The 21,063-nt window shown below is 32.7% G+C and overlaps 1 protein-coding gene across 3 annotated transcripts in view; it reads left to right on the forward strand.

Moving 5' to 3' along the window:
• Alk (Anaplastic lymphoma kinase) overlaps positions 1–13,058 on the forward strand; it is a 69,261-nt gene extending 56,203 nt beyond the window's left edge. For all 3 annotated transcript variants that reach the window (XM_067770433.1, XM_067770432.1, XM_067770434.1), the window contains exon 15: positions 57–13,058. In XM_067770433.1, coding sequence (XP_067626534.1) covers positions 57–1,229 — 1,173 coding nt within the window. In that variant the 3' untranslated portion in view covers positions 1,230–13,058. The remainder of the gene's footprint in view (positions 1–56) is intronic.
• Positions 13,059–21,063: the final 8,005 nt, after the last annotated feature.

Here is a 21,063-nt window from a genome sequence, read left to right on the forward strand (position 1 = left end):
ATCGCTAAACTTCTCTATGCCAAAAGTTAATATCTTTCTATTTTTGTAACATGCAGCAGGATAACCCTTTGATGACGGCTCCTCTACCGCCAAGCATATTTCGTCCGATGACAAATGAACGTGATCAAATAGGTGGTATCGGACAAGCGGGGGCTGATGAGTTCTACCTCCCCATGCCGCACAATTCGGACTATCTTATACCGCTACCCAGCGGTGCAGGTATCGGTATTATTACCAACATTGACTATGACAGTGTAGCTGGTGGAAGCACCGTGGTCGCAACTACTTCGACAGCATGTAGCGCTAATATCTGCACGCCACCAGCTATCGTTTCACCAGATGCACCCAATTTCGTCGGCGTTAATTTGGATCAAGGTACGATGAGTGGAAATGATTGTTGGGAGACATCTTTCATTTTACCCAATTCCAAAAGTGATCAGCCCTTGCTGAGTGGCGCAGTAGGAGCGGCAGGCGTTGTGTCCACGACCGCTGCTGTTACAGCTGCATCCAGTGCTCCTGCCACTGCTACTACTTCTATCAACGATTCACAGCGTAGCATTAATGGTAATGGTACATCGAATGCGTCAAATTCATCGGCGACGTCAGGTGCTGCGATCAATTTGAATAATGGGCATGGCAGTAATAGCGGTAGTAATCAGCATTCCCCATTATTGCATAATGGTCTTAACGGCATCAAGATGAATAAACTCAATCATAACAATAACAACAACAACAATAATAATCATAATAACAATATCGTAAAAGAGGCAGCAGAGGCAAAACTAATTAGTTTGGACACACCACAACCGACTCCGACCACCATACAACCGCCACTGTCATTCTCGTCGCAGCTAGATGGTATTACGCTCGATCCAGCGGCGCTTAGCAAAAGTCTGCAACAGCACAAAATTGGTGCAGGTGCCAGTTCTAGTGGTGGTGTTGCTGGCAAAGCCATCACCTCCTCATCTTATGCGAACGTACAGATGATGGCGCCACATAAAATCGCTGGCACCAAGAATATACATACAGTTAAGGAATTGCCAAATGGTGGTGAGAAGATAAATGGTATAGTCGAGACAGCGCTGCATAATGGACCGACAAGCTTGTCAAATGGTGTGCCCTCTGTAAATGGTGACGCAACAACGCCAGCTAGCGATGCAACAGCGCCATTTACAATTCAAGGCTACAGTGAACGTTACAAGGATAATCATGCTGAAATCAGTTGTTAAACATCTGAGGAAGTGTGTTAAAACAGCTGTTTAAATGCTGATAGTAATGCAACTGTTATACCTAACAGTTTTTGGTTGGCGCAGATCGCTATCAAGCATAGGAACGTCAAACGTTGCTCTGATACGGTCTTGCGGTGTACAGGGTGTGTTGGTTGTATTGTATTTAATTTTCACACATAAAAATTTATATTACGTATGAAATTTTAAAATTAAAAGGTATTTATGTAAGACAACAAAATATTTAGTCATAGCTTAAAGTATAATACATATGGCATACAAGATAACGGAACAAAATAAAAAAATTAACACATATAAAATACAAAGAAACAGAACTGGCTGATTTTTACAAGAACCAATTAAAAAGAAATATTAAAATAAGTAATTTATGTAAAAGACACATGAAAAAACTTGAAATGACCGTGTATTTATGAAAATAAATTTAATTTAAGGAAAAAGATAATAAAATATCAATAAAAGAAGAAATATACTAGTAAAGCTGAACTAGTTTAAATGAAAACTAAATAACTAAAAAATAAAAAATAGCTCTTAACTAACATTAAAAAAGAAAACCAAATTTTGAATTTGAAACTATTAAATATAAATAAAAAAGATTCATTAAAACACGTATATTACAAAAATAAAATAAAAAATAAACCCAATTGACTCAAAAAATTTAGTTGTAAATAAAACAAAAATGTATTTAAGTAGTCTTAAATATTGAAAGCGGTGTCTATAATGCTGTATATTTTTAAATTTTATTTATTATGTGTATATATATCGTATATTAATTTGAAATATGTGTAAAAAGAAAAAAATATTACATAAAAAATAATATTTAAGAATAAAAATAGATATATAAAGGTGTAAAAATTATTTGCATAAAATTTTTAGAATGAAAGCGAGATAAGCAAGCATGCAGGATTTTTTTAAAAGTAGAAAAAATATTTATTTATTTAGACTAACAATTGTCAAGGCACAACGGTTTTTTCGAAATTTAAATTGCATAATTTGTAGAAGCATAAGCTTATACCGTGTTTAGATGCAGTTCAAATTATGGATATTTGATATTAAAATTGAACGTAATAACACAAACAGTGAATGCAATATTTTAAGTGTTTCTTAGACATTTGTGTGTTCAATTTACGTCCGACCGCGGAATACAACAGACCAAATCGGTGCTACTGGACTCTGGCTAAGTACGATCCACGAAAATTTTAAAATTGCAAAATATTGAATACGTCTTCATAATCTTTTGCGAGCCCTCTACAAGTTGAGATCAAATCCGTTCAGCCTGTATAATATAATAGAAAAACAAAGCTCAAAGAAATATAATCCGAAAAAAGAGCTAAAAATGTTCAAGAAAAAGTACTAGCTTGTTCTAAAAATAATTGCAAAAGACTAGCTTGTTCTAAAAATAATTGCAAAAGGAGTCTGCGAGGGCTTCAATAGTATACTTTCAACATGCACCACGGTTATCCCTGAGGTGAAATATTATCTGGTGCCAAAAACTAATAAAAAATATTTACGTTGTTCGGTTACTTGGCAAATAAAATTCTATCATACTTGGTGTGCAGTAGTCCTTATGAGACCAATGCACAAAAAAATTGTTCAATAGTGTCCAAGAGTTGAGAGATAACAAGATCTTCTTACAAGCAAACCTACGTAAATACCCCAACTATGACGAAATGCAAAATAGACCACTGATATACTGGCTTATTGACAGATCCTCATCAATAAATTTCCTTCCTTCCACGTAGTTGACATCACAATAAGGTCCATAAATATGTTTTACTATTATTTTAAAAAATTATTTTATTATCGAATTAACTTTATTTGCACTGTGCTAAAACATATAACAATATGAAAGGATGTCAAGTAATTGCTAAAGTAATATACATATGTATATACATACATATATATCTGTGAATAAAGAGCAAAAATTTATAATTTTAAAAGTGGATTGGAAGTTTTTAACAAATTGTTGATAGATAAAAATGTATGACAAAGAAAAGAAAAGCTTTTTCCGTGAAGAATACGGATAAATAAAAAAATAAATAACAAAAATTTAACAACAGCTTGTAAAAAGTATATGTGCGTTTGTAATAAATATGTATACATTAATTTATGTATGTATGTTGATGCATTAAATGCTCAAGGGGAAAAAACAATACAAAAAAATATAAAAAATAAAATAAAATAAATTTACGTTGTGTATAATTTAATTATATAATGACAAAAGTAAAATAGTAAAATGTACTAACGGTTCAAATATTAAAAGCTGATAAGTAAACAAAATAAATTAATGAACTAAAAGATTATTAAAAACATCTAACAACTAACACTTAAATATTTAAAAAAAAACCCGTATAATTGTCACTAAAAATATATCAATAAAAAATCTTGAACAATAATAATTAAGTTGAATTTTAATTTAAAAAGCTTTTAAGCTATGAGTGAGACGGTCTTAGGAAAAAATCTTTAAAATAAATTAATTAAATAAAACACAAATTTAATGACTTAAGTCTGAGTTGAAAATAACATAACGGAATTTTAAAAACCGATGGCAAAATTTAAGGCTCTCCCTTTTCGTTCGAAAAATTTAGCACAAAAGTTCACTATTTGTATTGTATTTTTTCCGCATTTTTGAAATTTAACACAAAAAATTTACAAACACCAAAATTGTGTTGCGAACATAAAATTGTATGTATGTAAACAACAAAATCTGCAATATTTCTTTTAAATATAAATAAGTATTTTGGTATTATTTTCGTTATTGTTTTAAGAAAAATTACACATGGGAGCACAGAATTAGAGCAGGGTATATATTTTCTCCAATAACCGAATTCTGAATAATAGGTAAAATTTCATTGCCTTAAAGCACAAAATATAATTAAAATTTGGAAATTACTACTAAGGGACACCGTTTAAAAAACTGTTTTTTTTTTATATTTTTATGTAATCAAAGTGAATTTAACAAAGTGTGATTGATGGTTGAATAAGATTCTCGTGTAAGGGAATAATAGTCGCTACCTACCCGAGGGAATAACAAATAAAAAAAATATAATACAACAAGTTCCTCATGGAAGTATTGCCGAAAGGTTCAATGTGGTCATGTTGTTGTTCTTGTAACGATATGAAGGTTTTGGGGAGAGATCGATATAAAGATCCAATACGTTCCGGCAACAAGCACCATTAAGGTACTAGCCCGACGATTTCGGGAACGATTTTATATAACCACATTGTATCTTCTATGTTATCCCTTCCCCACCCCCTATTTCCATGAGGAACTTGGGGTTGCCAGAGCCTCGCCTACTAAATATGTGTAGGTAAGGTTGACAATTAAGTTGCGGAAGCTGCAAGGCTATTAAGCTTTTTTTGCTCTTATCAACCCTTGAATCCTCTTACAATTCCATTTCAATTATAGAAGGTAGAAGAAGCATGAAAAGGAGCGCACGGTATGAACATTGCGGTGTGTGTTACATCATCGAGAGCAGCAAAGTAGTGGCGCTGCTAAGCAGTGGAACTAATATTTAATAGAGTATACTGATCGCTAGTTATTGAATTGGGGAACCCGTTATTCAGATTTGTTGACATACATAGCTCCCTATTAATCGAGGTGTGCGTTGTATGAAGACTGCCATGTAGTTTGGAACAGAAACATATATTTCTGGAAAATCATTTAATTTTTAATTTGTTTGCCATCGTTTTATAAATTTATTATCCATAAACACAAAAACAATGCATATAGTGTACACGTATTCTTTATTTAATAATGTTAATTTGAAGAATATACATAATTTCAATATAAACACAGTAAGTTAATGAAATATAGATTTTGTTTAGTATTGAATAGGTTTTTTACGTATTTAGGCTGGGTGCGAGTTCGCCTAAATTTTAGGTACTTAAACTAATATTCCACTGGAACTTTCCAGCACTGCAATAATTTAGGAAAAAGCTGTCAAAACTGTGCGAGTTGATTTGAAAACCTAAATTGTTTATTTCTGCTAAGAAAATAATAACAATACGGAAAATTTGGTATTTTTGATGCGTTTTCACGCTTAAAAAGAACAGAGGTCAATTAGGGTCCGCGGTAAGTACCTATCCCAAGATAGCAGTTCAAGAAAATGCAGTGGCTCCGTTTTATAAGGCTTTTTTTCGGACATAGTGGAGCACGTGCACAATAGCCTTTTCCCCAATCTCGAATTCAATACTGTGATGTTGGTTCTCCTCCAATAACTTCTTTAGGCCAATTAGTGCATTTGGCTGCCAAATATATTCAGATTGCGGTCCATATTTGAGAAGGATCCAATTCTTGTATCGCCAACATCAGCTTGAACAAAAATGAGCTCACCATCATGTACAATCGATCGGACCTTAATCGCAGCAGGGATCACCGATCTATGATTTATGATTTACTTAATGGACAACAGCCATTTATTTGCATATGCAATATTGCAAAATCAATATTTTTGTTTTTGAAATTTAACATTTGAATTTAGGTTGAAAAGGTTGCTCATAAAAGTTCTAAATTTTTATTTTGCACTGCCTTACCGACAGTTTCCAGTGATTTAGGTTGTTTCTCTATTTAGGTAGAACATTAGGTCAACACAGTCTTAATATTGAAAAAAATGTTCGGTACTCAAACTCAATTTGTATTTGATATGATATTTTATGCCACTATTGTAACTTTTTTTCTATACTTTCAAATTATTTGAATTTGTTTGCTAAAATTTCTAATTTTCACAAATGCAGTCCTTTTCAATATAAAATCACACATTCTTGGCACTCATCGCAAAAAAATGCTCATAAGCAACAAAAAAAAAGTTATATTTGAATAAAAAAAAATGTTACGATAAAGTTTTATCAAATATGTACATTATAAGATATTTGAAAAGGTAATATTAAGCTAAATAAGAATGATCATAAATAAATTCCGTCGTAGTTTATATACTAAGTACATTCTAATAACAAACAAAAAAAACTGAAATAATTGTAAGCTTAAAATAAAACAAAAAAAAAACAAAACGTTACTGCAAATGTTGCATGTAGTGAAATTTTTTTTTTAAATCCCGTAGAATGAAATTTTTTTGTTAAAGCATTGTTATTATGAATTAGTAATTAAAATTATGTATGTATTGTGCAGATAACAGGGTAATTTATGCATATTTTATTAAAAAAAATATATTAAAAAGGGGAATATTCAAACTGTAAATTTTAATTTTTCAAACTTGCATAGTTATTCAAAGAATTAAAGTTTTTGTTGTAAAAAAAAATGTTCGCAATACTTTTCAATCGAAACTTTTTGGCAAATTATTTTGCAACTCTGTTTGAACTCGTGAGAAATACAATAAAAAATTAATAAATAAACCAACCTTAAATTTTTTATTAAGATCGTTTTCATTATTAAAATTTTTTGTTTAATGAACGTCAGCAAATGAGCAAAAAGCTTTTGAAATTATGATTTTTTTTTAAATAACGTAAATCATACACAATTCTTTGTTAAAAGACATTTCGATAAATAAAACAATTAAAATTGATATTTTTTTAATCATATCTCACATAGAAACATGGATATGTATACATCCATAAATTAAGTAATAATGGTGCGCTACGCGCGTGCTGAACAAGGTGACCATCACACGAAATTGTTTAATAAGAATCGCTCAAAATTCCAGAAAAAATATTTTTTACCTTTTTGCAGTAAATTAAAATCTTGAATTACTTATGAAGCGTAATCGCTAAAAACGTTGTAAGTTCCAATTTGGGCGTGCTTACACTTACTCATATCAACTCAGCCAATATAATATTTCCCGTCATATATAAATATTTGTGAGAAGCTGAAAAATATATAAAAAATCTATCTATCCACACCATAACAAAGGGTTCTTTTCCGCTTTACTGAAAAATTCTGATAGGCGCGTACAACGTTTTTCGCGATTACTTGTCATACGCTCACAATAAAAAGTGCGATACCAAGAAAATTTCAGCGTTCTTAATTATTTAAGCGTTATCTTCTTTACCAGAACAACGTTTCCCTTTTGAGACGCTTTTTATATATTAAAACAGTAGGCGTTTCTAAAAACTGATACCGGGTTAATGTAATCAAAAACTTGGAGAAGAGGTAATCTTTAAAATGTATTCATCCTCATTTTGAATCTTGTAACATTGAAGTTTGGGATTTGGATGCTTCTTCTAGGGTGGCTTTAATAATGATTTTGAACAAAAAAAATGGCTTAGATGGCTTTACAAATTTGCTAGACCCAACCTTTTAACGTTGATATGTCCTCCCCATCCATAAATTGAAATTAATGATTTTCCTAAGGGCTAATCGGTTGTCGGAAACTAAAATTTTTTTGTTAAAAAAATAAAAATAAATGTAAGGCGCAATAACCTCCGAAGAGATTTTAGGCCGAGCTTTTCTTCCAATTTGCGTCGTGCTCCTTTTAGTTTTTCCTAAAAGTTGGCGGGAAGGAACCTACTTGCTTTATGCCGACTCCGAACGGCATCTGCAAGGTAGGCGAGTTTTCACTGAGAAGCTTTTCAGTGCTTGCCAAACACAACACTGCCGAGGGGCGACCCCAGGATATTCGGTGTGGTAAGCGGAGCACACTACCATTACATACGGCGACCGCATTGGCGATAGATAGATAGACCGTTCTAGATGAAAACGAGTAATCTTTTTCATTTTTTTGTTAGTTATTACTCATTCACTCCAGCGCATTTGCTATGTTTTTTTTTTCTTGATCAGCGTAATCATACTCTTTCGATATTATTTGATACATCCACTTCCGGCTCAGAACTATTTTGACATTAGTTCATTTAATTACAAAACCAAAGTACCTATATAAAATGTTTATTTATGTTTGTATGTATGTCGCCAGTTTGTTGGATCCGCTATGGATATACTAAAGAGCTAGACAAAAATTTAAAGTTATCGCTAACATATTAAATTTAAATCTCACCGAACAAAATAACACAAAAAATAAAAAAAAATGAGGGCGCGATAACCTCCGAAGAGATCTAGGCCGAGCTTCTCTTCTCTTCCAATTTGCGTCGTGCTCCTCTCGATTTTCCCTACAAATTGGCCGGACGGGACCTACATGTTTTATGCCAACTCCGAACGGCGTCTGCAAGGCAGATGAGTTTTCACTGAGAGCTTTTTATGGCAGAAATACACCCGGAGCGCTTGCCAAACCTTATTTCTAAAATTTTGATGTTGCTTTGCCCGGGGTGTGAACGGTGTGGTGGGTGTGGTACCATCACACCACGGTGGCCGCCAACAATAGCACAACAACAAAAATTATATAAATTGGCTAAAATAGCTATGCATTGCTTATTGGTATGGTTTCTGGTATGACATTTTGACATTTATAATGGGCTGCATGTTTTTCCTAAAAAGTCGGTTGTATCAGTTATCTATTATGGTTACCTTGAGTAAACTTTTTTAACCATCTTCAGTTAACGCCAAATCGCATTTAAATCGGCATATCTACGACACATTTCCATCAAATGAAGAGTCAGTTAGCGTTAACCAAATATAGTGAAAACGGCAACTTAATGTAAAAGTGAAGTCATAATGAAGAGTACGCGCGTAAGTAAAATATTTTAAGCAAATACTAATAAAATATATTAGCAACGAAATTTTATACAAACAACACTTTTTAAAATAAAAACACAAGATAAAAAAAATTGTATTTGCTAATAAGGTAAAGTAAATATGTATATTGAATGCTTACTTAAATTTTTTTTATAATTTATGAGCGCATGTAAATTCAAAACTGGTAAATTTTTAAACAAAAAAGCCGCAACGGCATGAAATATTTTTGTTAAAGACTAGAAAAAATATAATTAAGTGCTTAAAATGAAAAGGTTAGAGTTTAAAGACATAAATTCAATATGAAAATATGAATGTTTATGTCAAGAGCAAGAAAAAATATTAAAATGAAGTAAAAAAAGAAAAAATAAAACAAGTAACGCAAAGACTAGATTTATTTTTTATTTTTCAACTAAAAAAGTTGTATGTTTGAAAGTGTGAGTCTTAGATAACAACTTCAAAAGAGAAATTCAATTTGCTCAAAGTAGATTTAATAAAAAAGAGAGACCGATTATAACAAAAAATGGCAAATAAAAACAAGAAAGAAGAACTAAATAATACGCGAAAAAAAAAAGATTTTTTCTTTTTTTTTAACTTCTCAAAAATCAGTTTAATAATAAGTATCACCGTTAAATAAAATATTTTGAGAAAACTGCAGATGCTGGTAACTTTTTAAATAGCTTCAGCTTTATTCAGAGTTTATTTTTACGGTGACTTTTTTCAAAAAATATTTTTCTCAAGCGTTGAGGCCCACGCTCAAAACGTTTATGTAAATACGCCTAACCGACTTATTCAGAACGCTTTGGTTTACTTGGATAACAAAAATCGTTACCCGTGCATGTAAACGCGTTTTGAACCACATGATTTCTCTTTCAAAATATAAAAAAAGCCAAAAAGCTGCATATATCGTCGCCCGCTGGCCAGAAGGATGAATGTGCCAAAATGAAAATGTTGGGAAATCGAGTTTCAAAGTTTATTGCTCTCTCAAAATTACAAGAATTAGTTTCTAGTCTAAAAGTGTACTTATATATTATACTCACACTATGCTCTTTTAACTGAGATAATTGTTCTGCTCGCATCCCTTCTATTCTCCGAGATTTAGCACATTCATTTTTCTAGCACAACAAAAATTTAAAAAGCTGATATATTTTTTGTTAACACAAAACAACAACAATACAAGAAATTAAAAGTAGTTGAATCAGGTTAATCTGCTCATGCTTTCTATGCATTTTGATGCGCTATGACCGAATAAGCTATAAGAATTGTCATGGTATGGCCTTAACCTCAAAAGATGTAAAAAAAATCACTGCAAACTGATTTTTAAATAACGTTAGAGCCAAGCTAAGACCTGCTAGGCCAATTCCGTTTGCGGATTGGGATTCGGAGCATCACAGTACTTGGGAAAACATCCGCGGCTTTGACTTATGAAAAGCATGTATGTAAATGAAAAAAGTTGCACATTCAATTAAATTTCATATACACTAATGTTTATTTATTTAAGATATTATTGCAAACATATAATTAGTTCTTATTCTCAACAGAATCAGAATATTCTGAAATGTTGGGTTCGGGAAAAGCGTTGCCCTCAAGATTTTTATAAAAATAAAGATATTATTTTGGTATAACCAGTTTTTCACACAATTTCCAATTTTCCAAGTATTTTAGTTTTGATTCGAGAAGAGGCAACGGCTTTGAATAAACCGGGTTGCCCTCATTTAAACAACTATTTTTTAGGAAATTAAGCTATTAAAAATTCTTGATCGGTGTAATTTTTTTTTTTTTGAAGAATACCAGCACGTATACCCGAACATTCGAACATATGAATATGTGCTGTTCTTATTTTTTTCAAAAATTGTTTAGCCATATCAACGAATGTGTCATACAATATGCCACATTCATTTTTCTGGCTCAACTTTGTGGATTGAATTATACATTCGTGAAAATGGCATTGCAAATTATTGGGGTTTCCATGTACGTAGGAAGCTCTAGATTTAAGCAGAACCTAGAGAATCTAAAGGGTAATCTAAAGAGGCCTCTAACAAAAAATCGGAAAAATTGCACATTCATGCTTCTGGCTAGCGGGCGACGATATTATTTTTTAATTCGAATATGGACACAGAATTTGTGGGCTTTGTTTCGTTACCGGTAATAAAACAAAACTGGAATAGAGGTGTTATAATAAAGAGCCTACCTACATGGTACATAGTTCGCCCTCGAAATAGTTATCTAGTGACGTTTTCTTTTTTGAAAATAATGCCGCCCTGTTTATTCTTCTTCTCTCTCTCGTGAGTTTGTTTGTTCCTTTCACAAATTGTTCTCCACTGAGTTTGAAGAGATGTCTCATTGCCTACAAATGATTATTTCGTTATGTTTTTGAATAATTGTGCTTTTCATTATTCAAAATAATTTTGCTTTATAAGATCATCTGAAAGTGGAATTTATTTCGTGTACACCTTAATTGCATATCGACGGTAACTCAGAGTTGTTTACCTTCAGTGGAAATTTTTTATGGAAACTTTTTATGAGACGTAATTCGGGCCTTTTGTAATTTTGAAGGTCCAGTCCTGATACGAATCACAGTCGGAATTACGTACCGTGTATGCATCATGTTACTGGAAGCCAAGAGAATACCGACAACATAACATGTTGAGCCTGAAGGCCTGGAGTGTAGAGATAAAAAAACATTCGCCTGTAAATTTAGTCTTAACCATCTAGGGTTGCTATGTTGAGCTATAAACAATAAATTTTGAAACAGAGCTTCTTTAGGCTCACTTTCTGGACGGTAATTTATTTATTTTTTGGTCAGATTTAATTTAAAATATTTCTCAAAAATTTATGACTTTAACCCCTCATGTCAGTTTAAAACTGATTTAAAAGGTTAACTTGCCGTTCTGCAAGTGGGCCTTAAATTTAAATTTGTATAAGAAAAATATATAAATAGCCAGGGCTGCTCAGCCCCTATACACTTGTAGCACTTTTGTTTTTGTTTTGCCTGAGTCGTAGGCACAGATACAAATTCACACTTCAAATATAAACAAAAATTTTCATAGCACTCCCATAAGCCCTCACATATAATTTGAAATCATATGAAAATTCTCGTATTTCTTATGAAAGTTCCAAGAAAAAGCACTCCCGTATGATGTAAAAAATGTACACTAACAATTTGACAACTAAAAATTATTAAAAATATGATAGTACTGAAAAAAATTTGTAAATAAAATTGATTTATAAACAAAATTAAAATAGATAACTGACTGCAGAGCTGATATATATGGGACCATATGACCAAAGAATATAAGCAAAACTGTACTAAAAGAATATGCGCCTCTTCTAACTTCATATGATAACAGTTAATTATCCTCAAGGAAAGTCAGTAGGTAGTGCTACAAATTGCTGATTCGGAACTAGACCCAGAGTGCCAAATAAGTAATATTTTGTTAGTAGATATATTTGCAATTATAAAATCGATAGTTAACATATATTTAAAAATAGGCCACCAACAAAAGTACTGCTACTAGCTTTAACAAGCTACGACTACTTATGATTATGCTTTTTTCTCAACACTATTCCACCATTCCGGAACTATCGATAAATGCGATAATATCATACTAGAAGCAACATGTAGAATTTCGCTCCGGTTCGGGGCCAACGAAATATTACCAAGAAAGAACTAGATATCGGCTGAAAATTGTACACTAGTTCGTAACTATCCAAAAAGTGCCAATTAAGAACTAGTTCCAAAATGGATATTTGTATGTAATTAGGAACTAGTGAAAAGGTAATGCAGCTAGGCCAGTTTCCGTCGCCTAGGACATCGCAATGTTAAATTCGCCAGTTGAAAGCATGTAAAAAACATAGATTGCGAACTATTAGTTGTTCAGAATGCAATAGAAGTGCACTAGTTTTGAACTACAGATTCTCTTACAGTGTAGTTTCTGTGATTTTCTATTTTATTTCGGTATATTATTTTTCGTGGTTATGAGCCATTTTTTGACTGAAAGCATTAAGCAACCCTACCTATCATTTACTTGTTAAACATTTTATTAAATTCAGATGGTATTTGAGCACCTCAGTAATCTCTGTTGATCAATGTAATTTTTCGCAACTTTCAGTATTAAATTTTTTGGTTCTTGAATGTTGACGATATAACTATTTACGTAATATTCTAAGCAAACATTTTGTAACTTGAAACCAAATTTTCAACTTTTCCCGACCTCAAACAATTAAAATTAAAATTTTTTTTTTTTAAATACAAAAATTTTTCAGTGCACATACAATTTTGTACATGTAGGTTTTTGTGTTTTGCACTTCAATATAAAAAATTTTGAGCAGCTCTGTAAATAGCAAACCAGAGTTATCAAAGCTAAACAAACCAAGTCCATCTAGTAATTTAACGGTATGTCAGAATGCATGAAAAAGAGAGCGAGAAATTTTGAGTATATAATTTTATATTTAAAAAATACGTACGTAGGCTTACAGAGTAAATATATAAGTAGAAGTAGAAAAAACTAATAGGAAAACGCATAAAAAAAACTAAAATAAACCAAATATAACCATGAAAAATAAAACAAAGAAAAATAATAAATGAAAAATTAAAAAGTAAAATAAAATTAAAATACACAAAGCCAAGTAATATACAATGAAAGTATATAAAATAATAAACGGCTGAAAAAAAACAGACAAAAACATTCAAAATAACAACTAAACGAAAACCAGCTTAAAACAATAGATCGGCGCAAAAGTAAAAAAGGTACTTCAAATTAACTGTAAATTAATATAAGGGCATATTAAAACTAAAAAAAACACCACATGCAAGTTGTAAAATAAAAGACAGCATAGCAAATTCAAAATAAACTTGCTGATTTCAGCTGCAGTATTAATACACTGTGAAAAAAGTACTGCAATCTAACACATCACTTAGTCATTCATTTTCTCACGAAAATCCACTGTGTATATATACATCTGAACAAAAATACGCCCATATAACATAACAGATACAGTTAGCATACATATAAGTAGGCAATTCACAAGGTATCTTACTGTCTTATGGAGTATTTTTTTTTTAAATAGGACCCTTGCGGTCACTACCCTTGAGTTGTATGTCGTATTCAAATACATCCATAAGAAAAGCTCTCAGGAAAAAGCTTCTTAAAATCTAAGTTTATGCAATCGCTGATCTTTTCATCACTATTTGACATTCTTTCGTTGTTTTCTTGCAGTTTGTTACCAAAATTCTTTGAAATCTTTTAAAATAAATAAATACTTTTTTTGACAATAACTTAGCACACTTGATACATATACATACATACATAGGCTGCTGAATGGTATTTTTTACAAAATTTTTATATGAGAAATAACCACAAAGCACACATGACAATTTTCAAATCGTAGCACATGCATTTAATAGGACAGCTTGTGAATTGCCTTACTCACCTTTAAGATGTGTTTTTTTATTTAAATTTAATTGAAAATATTTCAAAAGCCACACTGTGCAATATCAAATAAAATTCAATGCTCATAGCATATTAATATTATACAAGTGTGCTATTGAAATAAAATGTAGAATAAAAAAATTATATACTATGCAAAAGAAAAGGAAAATGAAAATTACAGTCAAAAACTGTACTATATTTACAGGTATTTATTTGTATTAATGAAACAGAAAGAATTTACACATTTTTAGTTCAAAAAATGAATAAAATATAAAAAAAAAATATACAAAATATTAAAATATTTTAAGCTCATAACATATGACCATACATATGTACATACATTCAGAAAATGATAATGTGAGTAATAAACATACATATTTATGTAAGGAATAATTAAAGATTGTATCAAAAATTACATCTAAATGTGAAAGAGGAAAATAAATATAAATAAACAGAAAGTAATCATAATGTATAACCAAAATAGTTTTATTTCTCATAATTTTTCTATTTAATTAACTTTCCGTAGATGTTTAACAGAGGTGGATTCTATGCAATGCTGTTAAATCTTCAGAATAATATTAGGTATGTGGTGAGAAGGATGTATAGGATTAGAAAGAAGAGTGACGATAGATTTGAAGGCTACGTGACAGCCTTTACGTGTTGGCACAGAATCACCCAAAAATCGAATTTATCATAGTCACAAACCTACCACGAATACATAAATTCCATGGAAGCTTTCGAATTTTGATAAATATTCATGATCATGACGGAAATATATTGCGTTTATCGAAATTTTTAACGAAATTCTATTCCAGTTGTTGCACGTTTAAAAGTTTGAGCCCAAATCTGAGACTTCTTGGTACTCCATATATGACCAGCGTTGGATTTAGATACCGATTTACGTGAAAATTAGTGCAGAGAGCTCGGATTAAATTTTAAACCAGAGGAGCCTACACTTGTATTTAAAAAGTAAACCTATGCGGTCCGTCGACAGATTTCGAGTTGAAATTTTTTATTTTGAGATTTTTGGCAGTAAAAGTTTTTATTATAAATTTTTTAAACTTTTTGAGGTTTGTTTTAAAAGAATTTTGAAAATTTTAACTTAGTGCTCAGTTAAGTTTAAACTTCTTACCAAATAGAATTAATAACTTATTACTAAACTGCGAGACTTCGGTCGAAAATTAATGGTTTAATATTAAATGTTTGGTAGTGGATGCAATAAATCATTATAAGTCGTTGTAATTTCGGGTCGACCTTACAAAAGCGGGGCAGCAAATCATAGATGGATGCAATAAATCATTATAGTGGTCCGTCATACATTTAACAGGAAATGGATTGTCTGATATTTTGAACCTGATTTGAACTTACACACTGCAATGCCCTGTCTGCACGGTTATTCAAAATTTGTTTAAAAAACGTCTCAAAACTCGGTTTAAGAAAGTCCTATCAGCAATTTTTGTACTACATATATGACCAAACCAAATTCGGTTTCAAATATATATTAAACCGGTTTTCCTGAAATTGAATGCAAAGAACTGGATCTCAATTTGAAACGATACCAAAATATAAATCTAGTGGGCGGTGGCTCCCTTTCGAACCGACGTGTCACGGATTCTAGTAGTTTGCTCTACTTACTGAGCTATCACATCATAATACATCATAAGAATTACAAAATGTTTCGAAAAGAGCTTAAGTTTTCAGCACCATGTTTAAACTCTTGGGGTTTGTTTTGAAATCATATTTTTACAAACAAACTTTTTGTCTTTGTTTCAAACCCAATAGTGGCTACAAATTTCCATTTTTTGATTTTTTTTTTTAATTTTTTTGGTTTTGTTTAAAAACAATTTTTAGTTTCCAAAATTGCTTAAACCGTAATTGCTAATCGTATTTTCGTTTTCTCCATGTTAACTATAGTTTCGCGCCTCCGTTAAGTGCATTTTGAGCTCATACAAGTGGCAAATGTTTGAAAAAACCTTAAAAATAGTAAACAGCCTCGATCACTTGTTAAACCGCTGTTCGATTAATCACATCATTTGGTGAATGGTGTTTTTCAAACATTTTGTGAAAGACTGGTATAGGTACTGCGTTATTTATGTATTTTAAAAAGTTTACTTAACTGGCTGCTCATATTATCTTTATCAACTAGATTTTAAAAATGAATATTAATATCTAGTCTGATATTCTGTAGACACATATTAAAGAAAACTTGGTTTGAAACACAAATGGGCAATTTATGGCAACTCAATTTATTTAACACGTGCAAACAAACAAATTAGAAAGATTTGCTGGCAATTCATAACAGCCATTCTCCCTCTCAGCCTTATTTGACAGGTAATGGCAATGGAAGATTAGAAAGATACTTCATCATATGCAGGGCCGCAGAGAGCCGAACCGGGCCCCTGGGACAGTTCGCGTTAACGGGTCCCCTAAAAAATGAACTCAATCCAGTAAAAAAATAACATAACATACATAAATTTTTCAATTCACATTTTCAGTTTCATTTCATATAAAATAAGATTTACTGGAGCACTTACATAAATGAAATGTTAGATTTCATTGTTTGATTGTAAATATGTACATTTTAAGAGCTTGAATCAGCCAAGGAAAACCTTCCGTGCTTTGTGATCTGCGAATATGGAAATTACCGATTCAAAACTAATGCTGCGGGCAAGGCTGGACTCCAACTCCATTGTTCCAAGGCTTGTCAAGCGATTTTGGCTCATAGTAGAACGTAAAAAATTTTTCACGCGAGACAATAGACTAAAAGAACGCTCCCCTTCAGCCACACTGACTGGAAGTGTGCAAAATATTCTTAATGCTATGCAGATGTTAGGAAATAATACTTCCATCTTCAAGTCATGAAATTTGTTCAGAAGTTGAAATGGTGGCAGCGAATCACATCCCAAATTTGCTATCTGGATGGCTTTGTGATGAATGATTTCATCTATCAGATCCGTAGAAATATCGATGCCATAAATCGTGCAGAATGCCGCTGCCTTCTCTCTGAGCTATTCTTCCGTCAGATCCTGATACTTCCACAAAAAACTAAATTTAATCGCAATGTCATTTACGGCTTCGAAACGTCTTGTCCTGTTACCAATCAAGCAGACCAAAAGAACGTAAAAAACTTGCTGTTTGAATTGAGTTTCGGAATCACACTCAGGTGATTCGCCAGGTAATTCATCGAACTGACGATTTCTTATCTTCCTTCTTTTCTCTGCGAATGTATTCACAACTCCTATACTCCCAGCCAGAATCTTACATTCTTGAAGTATAATCGACCCTTGATCCCTGAACTTCTTCAACTCATCAATAACCTATGTAAGCTTATCCACGGCATACTCATATGTTTGCACAAATTTGCGCTTCGCGAAACAAGTCAAGTGTACTAATTTTTTCAAATTAACGCTCTAGTTTATTATCAGCTTGTATTTACAGATGTCGCTGGCTTTTACAAAAATGAAAAAGCAATACGACCAAACCGATAGGGGCATAGTTAAGCCGGAGTCATTGGTGCCGTATGTCGTATCGCTGTATCCGTATCCCTAACGTAATCAGCTGTTTATCGTTACGACGGTAAACCAAAACCCAGTTGGTTGGCTACGATACGGTTACGACCTTAGCGGCACCAATAATCGATTGCATTGATTCTCATAAGGTAGGTCGAATCAGCTGATAAAAGGTTATCGATACGGTTACCGATAAAGCACCAATGTCTCCAGCTTTATAGTCGAAATAAAATGTGACTTTAAGTTAGTTGAAGCATTTTGACAGATAGCGCTTATAAAATTGTGTCAAAAACGTTTATCTTACTTAAAATCACATTTTATTTCAACTATGACTATGCCCCAGAGTATTTGATTGGATGCTTATGATTTTAGTTTAGTGATTTTCAATTTTAAAACAATTTTTTGTAGCAACAAATATGTATCTATGAAATCCTAGTTAGAGTACTGTCAATACTGCTTTGCCTTGTTGGGCCCCAGGGCAATTGCTCTGGATGTACCGCCGTCCCCCGCCCCCTCCCCCCCTCCATAACCATGATCATATGTAGGTATTCGCAATGGTTAAGGGCAACGAAAAGGCATGGTACACAATGGGAAAAAGTGTAAACAAAAGTCAGCTGTTTCGCTAGATTTATTGTATTCACAATAGATTTTTGCGATTTGTTCTACAAAATATTCACAATTATAGATAACATCAGGGCTGGTCACCATCAGTGTTGACGTTTCTGGTTACTTGTAACCAAATTTTGTTACCGAAATTTCTTTTGGTTACGTGGTTATCGCTTGCCTATTTTGGTTACCGTTTAAACTGTCCACTTTGAAACTTATAAATTATATTTTCGAGCTTTATTTTACAACAAGTAACATGTACAGTGATTTTGATATATTAAGGGAAATTTGATTTAAAGTGCAATGGTGTAGTGTCTATGTAAAGCGGCGGCACCACCATCTATAGATATTCATTGTCGTCCGTCTTTGCCAAAATCTTGTCATAGCTGGTTATTATCGCTTTTTTGAGAAAAATATTGCATGTGATTGGGAGAGACCTGTTTTGTCTTACGCAATTTGTAATGAAGTTATTGTCCTTGCCACATTCCGACTTAGCTTTAATTAAAACGAAGCTAAGAAACAATATAAACTATAAACAGCATAATTCCATATAAAGAGTTGTGTCCAAAAGGAAATGAAAAGAATTACGTATGGTCGGCTAAAAATTATTTTTAATCGAATATATTCTTAATTTTTTTCCAACTGTTTTTACGTTACATATACGCTAAAATAAAATAAATATCAATGCTGCCAGCAAAACGCAAACTTTTTCGGTTCGGTTACCATTTTCCACTTTTGCACCCCTATTATGAACTCGTACGATACACGATAAACGCTTGCAATCTGTTCTACCGTATTATGAAATAAATTCTAGCGTGTGAAACTCAATCGTTAGCGTTTATCGTTTATCGTGGTATTGCCATACGCTAACTATCGCATACGCTGTTCAATTTTCGACGCTAGCTATCGCTGATAAATTTTTCCACGATACGTTGTGAACTATTTAAATAAAAGTAAATATATAATTATTACATAATCCAAAATAATCCAACTACAGCCTCATTCCCAACACTCTGTTGCAACACCCTGGGCAAGAAGCCTTAAAGTGGCACAAACCTTCAAAATATTTGGGATGGATGGCCTATTTTTACAGGCGCGCAAACTGCCTTCTATTTCTGTTAAGACATACTTTGACATCAATTTTGTTTATTAAACTTTTTTTACTTTTAGTATGTCAAGTACTTACAGTGTAGAGTTCATTTCAAGAAGATTGGAATGATCTCTCAATTTTCTTCTTTCTGTGGAATCTATGCAAGTTCCGTCAATTTGTTCATTTGAGTTTATATAAAAGGTAACAGAGGTTGCATAAAACATTTTATTATAACAGCTTTTAAAAACTTTTGCCACTTTTACGTACAAGACAAATGAATTGTTAGTATTTACGTTTTGTTTTGCTATCTGTTTCGTATAGATTCACAAAAATTTGTAAACAAAACTCTGCTGTCATTCACAATAGTACATCTATCGGGCGTGTGGAAATCGCAATATGAAAGCTGATTTTTTACGATACGCTAGGAAGCGTTTATCTTCTATCGGATGAAAATTCATAATAGGGGTGTTGGTTACATTTTGGGAAAATTCTGGTTACTAAAAGTTTGAATAAGCGGCAACACTGGTCACCATGTGCTGGTGAAAACGAAAATGTCAAAAGAAGCAAGGTTTTACACCATACAATTCTTGAACCCAAAACTGTTGGCGTTACCTTTTGCTTTCAATTCCCGTTTGTGCTTTCAATTCCCGTTTACTTGGATCAATTTATCTTGACAGCGAGTGTAAAACAAAAAATGGCATACAAGCAGAGAGAGGAAGAAATATAAAGAAAAAAATTAAACGACTTAACAGCACGGCTACTGTTGTACTCTTATCCTCTCTTCTCACCCCCTGCAACATTCTTGCGCCAGACATGAGTTCCAACCAAGGCGAATTTAGTACCAGGTGTTGTTATCCCAAAAGCTAATTGCTTCTTCTTGATTATTTTCCATACAAGGCCTTGTACTACAATATGTCAGTTAATCGAAATCAATGAAAATTTCTTTTGACTTGACATTCTTAGGCACGGTTAGAGGTGGTGTTATCGCACCAGCTGATTGCTTCTTCTTGATAATTTTCCATACAAAGCCTTGTACAACAATGTGTCAGTTAATCGAAATCAATGAAAGTTTTCTTTTGATTTGAAATTCTTCTGCACGACGAATTGGTTCAATTCGCTTTGCCATCACCTGGTATGGATTCGCCTTGGTCCCAACCAAGGCGAATTCAGTAGAGGTGGTGTTATCGCAACAGCTGATTGCTTCTTCTTGATAATTTTCCAAACAAAGCCTTGTACAACAAAATGTCACTTAATCGGGTAATAGTCTAGTTGAGGGGTCGACTGCTAATACGCTACCAAAAATATCGAGAGAGGTGTCAAACGACGCGTATTAATCTCGAGAACAATAATCCGATGGCGGAAAAGAAAAATTTTATCTATATCCGGAGATATTTGCAGTTGAAGTTGGCGATTTTCATGTGGTTGTTGTTGTGTTAGTACCCACAAAAAAATTTGTGCATCACCGTGGCGGTAGCCACGGTTATACCACACACCCGGACTTGGCATGACGTAGCCCAGGGTTATTTTTTATAAGCGCGGCAGAAGGCCGCCCATTCAAAACGGTATCCTGCGCAAAAATACTATGGATCCCACCACCGGTTTC

Source organism: Eurosta solidaginis, chromosome 3 (assembly GCF_040869045.1).
Source record: "Eurosta solidaginis isolate ZX-2024a chromosome 3, ASM4086904v1, whole genome shotgun sequence".
NCBI lineage: Eukaryota > Metazoa > Arthropoda > Insecta > Diptera > Tephritidae > Eurosta > Eurosta solidaginis.